This window comes from Humulus lupulus, chromosome 8 (genome assembly GCF_963169125.1).
Source record: "Humulus lupulus chromosome 8, drHumLupu1.1, whole genome shotgun sequence".
Taxonomy (NCBI): Eukaryota; Viridiplantae; Streptophyta; class Magnoliopsida; order Rosales; family Cannabaceae; genus Humulus; species Humulus lupulus.
The window spans coordinates 69,169,028-69,172,095 of NC_084800.1; the positions used below are offsets into that span (position 1 = coordinate 69,169,028).

Below are 3,068 nucleotides of genomic sequence, written 5' to 3' on the forward strand. Positions count from 1 at the left end.
TTTCAATATATTTTATTTAATAAAATTGGAATATATTTATACATAATGTATCCGGGTTTTGAGTTATATTATTCTATTTAGTGTTATGTAAATTATAAAAGATATAGTTTTAATTATTATTACTATTATGACCTAATAATACTCAAAAATCGTCACCATTCCTACTTTTCAAATCAGTTGGTCAACAAATACAAAATAAAAATTTATTAGAAGATTTTATTGATAAATTTTATAAATATGGATTCGTTCTTGATTGAGCAAAGCAACAAGTAATAATAACATTATCTAATATTAACAAATAAGATGAGCCTGCCCTTAAACAAATAATATATCATTATTGATAACAAGTTTGGCATGAAAATGAATTGCCACCGTTGACTATATTGCATGCGCAAACTATTTCATGATTGACTCTGCATGTGTGACAGGACAACGAATCATCTGCATGAGGCCACGAGTTTCGCTTCCATTCTGGAAATTGGCACTCAAAAAGTTTTGCTCTAAGAAAGTCACGATTTGGAGTAAGCCACAATGAGTTGGCTATCTCCTTCAGTTTGTCTCGACACTCTCGCATTTGGGCACTTGTTTTAATGGTGCCTAACAATTGTAACCCTTTCTTAGTGCCACTTTCATCATCTTCTTTACAAATTAAGATGATACCCATGAAATAACATGCCCCAAGGTGGCCTGCATGGGCAGCTTTTTTCAACAATTCTAAACCATACTCTTTTTTCCGGTGAAAGTTCAAGTATTTAATCTGTGAAAATATAAAAAAATAAAATAAAGTGATGAGAAATACATACATTAAATTAATCTCTTTTTTATTGAGTAATAAATAAAAGAAAATTGAGTAAGGAATATAAAATTTATGTGCGTAGTACCACACCCTGTCGATACATAGCTTCTGAATTTTGATTCTTTAGGCACTTCATAAAAAGGGAAGTTGCTTCCTTGCACAAGTACAGGTCCAATGGGTGACAAGAAAGTTCATCAAGTGATAGTTTGTTGTGCATATAGTCATCGCTATCTTTGGCTAATCTATTGAACAATTTCCAGCTGCACAAAAGTGACATATTTATAATAATTAGGAATATTTCTAATATAAAAGGCCATTAATCCTGATACTAAATTTGAAATAACAATTAGCTAAAGATTATATATTTGGCATAAAATTGTATTTGTAAACAAAAAAAATATATAAATCAACAATATTTAATTACGTGATAGACTATATGAGAATGAAGTTTAAAAAAACAATAATTTGATTGATTAAAACCATAATTATTATAATATATGTATTTACTAAGAAAAGAAAAGAAAAGAAAGAGAGATAGTTACCTTAGTTTAGCGTTGAAGAAATCAGAGATGGATGTAGCAGCAACATGACCTAATATATCCACAATCAAATCATTGGGAAGCCAATCAATAGTCTTCATTGAATTGGGAAGACCATTCTCATCAACTGTAAATTTTGGGTCACTCTTGCTTTTTTTCTGTATTTTCTTTGTACAAGCCATGCTGATTTTTGAGTCATTTTTTATTTTCCTGATCGGCCTCATTATTCTTCGAGTCCTGCATTTATAAAACAACATTGTATTTTATTTATGTCATACAAAAATTAGAAGAATGATATCATATATACTCATATATGAAAGCTATATATATTTATGTATTGGTGTGTTATGGAGAGGTCGATGTATGAAAAAATGAAAAAGATAGGTTATAATTTGTATAGTAGCAGTGAACATACCAGAAACTGCTAATTTAATGAATGGATGGTGATTTGAGAATAAACAGATTTTTTTGCTTGAGAAAACTATGAAATATTTTGATGGGATTATAAGTCCTTAAATAGAGTAATTACTAATCCTAATATGATTAGGAGATGTCCACACATAATTCATGGGTGAGATATTTCGTTAATTTTAGGACTTTCCTAATATGATTAGAATTTAGTTTCCTCTTTAGATTTTATTAGTTTGACTAAGTTTCTTTAATTATCTTATTTCATAAAGTTTGAAACTGATTTAAATAGAGATGATATTATTGTCAGTCTTCATGGATAAAAAAAATAATATATTAAATAATTGTATTTTTTTATTTTAAAAATGATTATATATTGATATATTTTTTAATAACTAATTAACACTTCAAAATAACAAAGGATTTAATAAATATTTAATTCTACTAAATCAGTATAATATTGTAAATTAATATTAGTAGATAATAAAAAAAATTAATTAATTATTGAGCATTAATGGAAAGAAAAAAAAAGTAACATATTCTTTAAAGGAAAATTATTTTTAGTGTAATATTAGGTAAGTTGTAATAAATAAAATTACGAATCTAGACCAAACGAGTGTAAAATAAAAGTTACACAAAGATTATGTTAGTGATTGGAGATAATCTAAATAATTGTATCATTTGGGTTTATACTTACCAATTTAGGATCTTATACTTACTTGTGTATGTTTATTCGATATAAGTTGGAGAAAAACCATTCAAACTAATGAAAATACGAGAATATATAATAAGTTTATGTAAATATTGCTTGATGGTTACATACCATATGAACATAGATTTTTAATGTTAAAATATTATTTAATTGTATGATCACACTCTTATCATTTTGGGTCAGAATATATTTTTGAGCTTTTGAAGTTGCAAAAACACTTTAAGTCTGGTTGGATTTCTAATGCATTTTAGCTTTTAGGTTTAAAATACCCATTTTAGAAGAAATTAGTCTCTACCGAGTGATTATAGTTGATATGTGAAGAAGTGAAAGATGAGAGAGAGAGATTGGGAATACAAGTTTCATCAAGATCCAATCCATCGTTACCCTTGTTTTGTCACAATATTGAAATTGAATCTCTATATTTATAGATAGTTAAGATGTTAATAATTTATTCAATTTTGGATATAGTAGTGATTAAATAATGTGGAATATAACCAACCCAGCAGCATATTTTCTTTGACTCTGCTATAAAGATTCTCCATGCAATACGCCAAAAAAAAATATTGTTGCATTTTTCTCATTTTACATAATGAGTAAAATCATGATTATTATA

At 27.1% G+C, this 3,068-nt stretch overlaps 1 protein-coding gene across 1 annotated transcript; it reads right to left on the reverse strand.

Annotated features, from left to right (window-relative positions):
* Positions 1-334: 334 nt before the first annotated feature.
* Positions 335-1,568, reverse strand: LOC133795565 (uncharacterized). The gene is made up of 3 exons (XM_062233018.1): positions 1,339-1,568; positions 882-1,056; positions 335-757 (listed from the first exon to the last, which is right to left on the reverse strand). Exons 1-3 carry the CDS (start codon positions 1,557-1,559, stop codon positions 335-337), a joined length of 819 nt encoding a protein of 272 aa, XP_062089002.1. The 5' UTR covers positions 1,560-1,568.
* Positions 1,569-3,068: the final 1,500 nt, after the last annotated feature.

Bases quoted from the DNA above. Each gene is read 5' to 3' on its own strand.
- LOC133795565 (XM_062233018.1), bottom strand. From the start codon at position 1,559: ATGAGGCCGATCAGGAAAATAAAAAATGACTCAAAAATCAGCATGGCT. The intron at 1,057-1,338 runs GTAACTATCTCT...ACTTTTGTGCAG, and splicing joins TTCTTCAACGCTAAACTAAG to CTGGAAATTGTTCAATAGAT. The intron at 758-881 runs GTACTACGCACA...ATATTTTCACAG, and splicing joins CTATGTATCGACAGGGTGTG to ATTAAATACTTGAACTTTCA.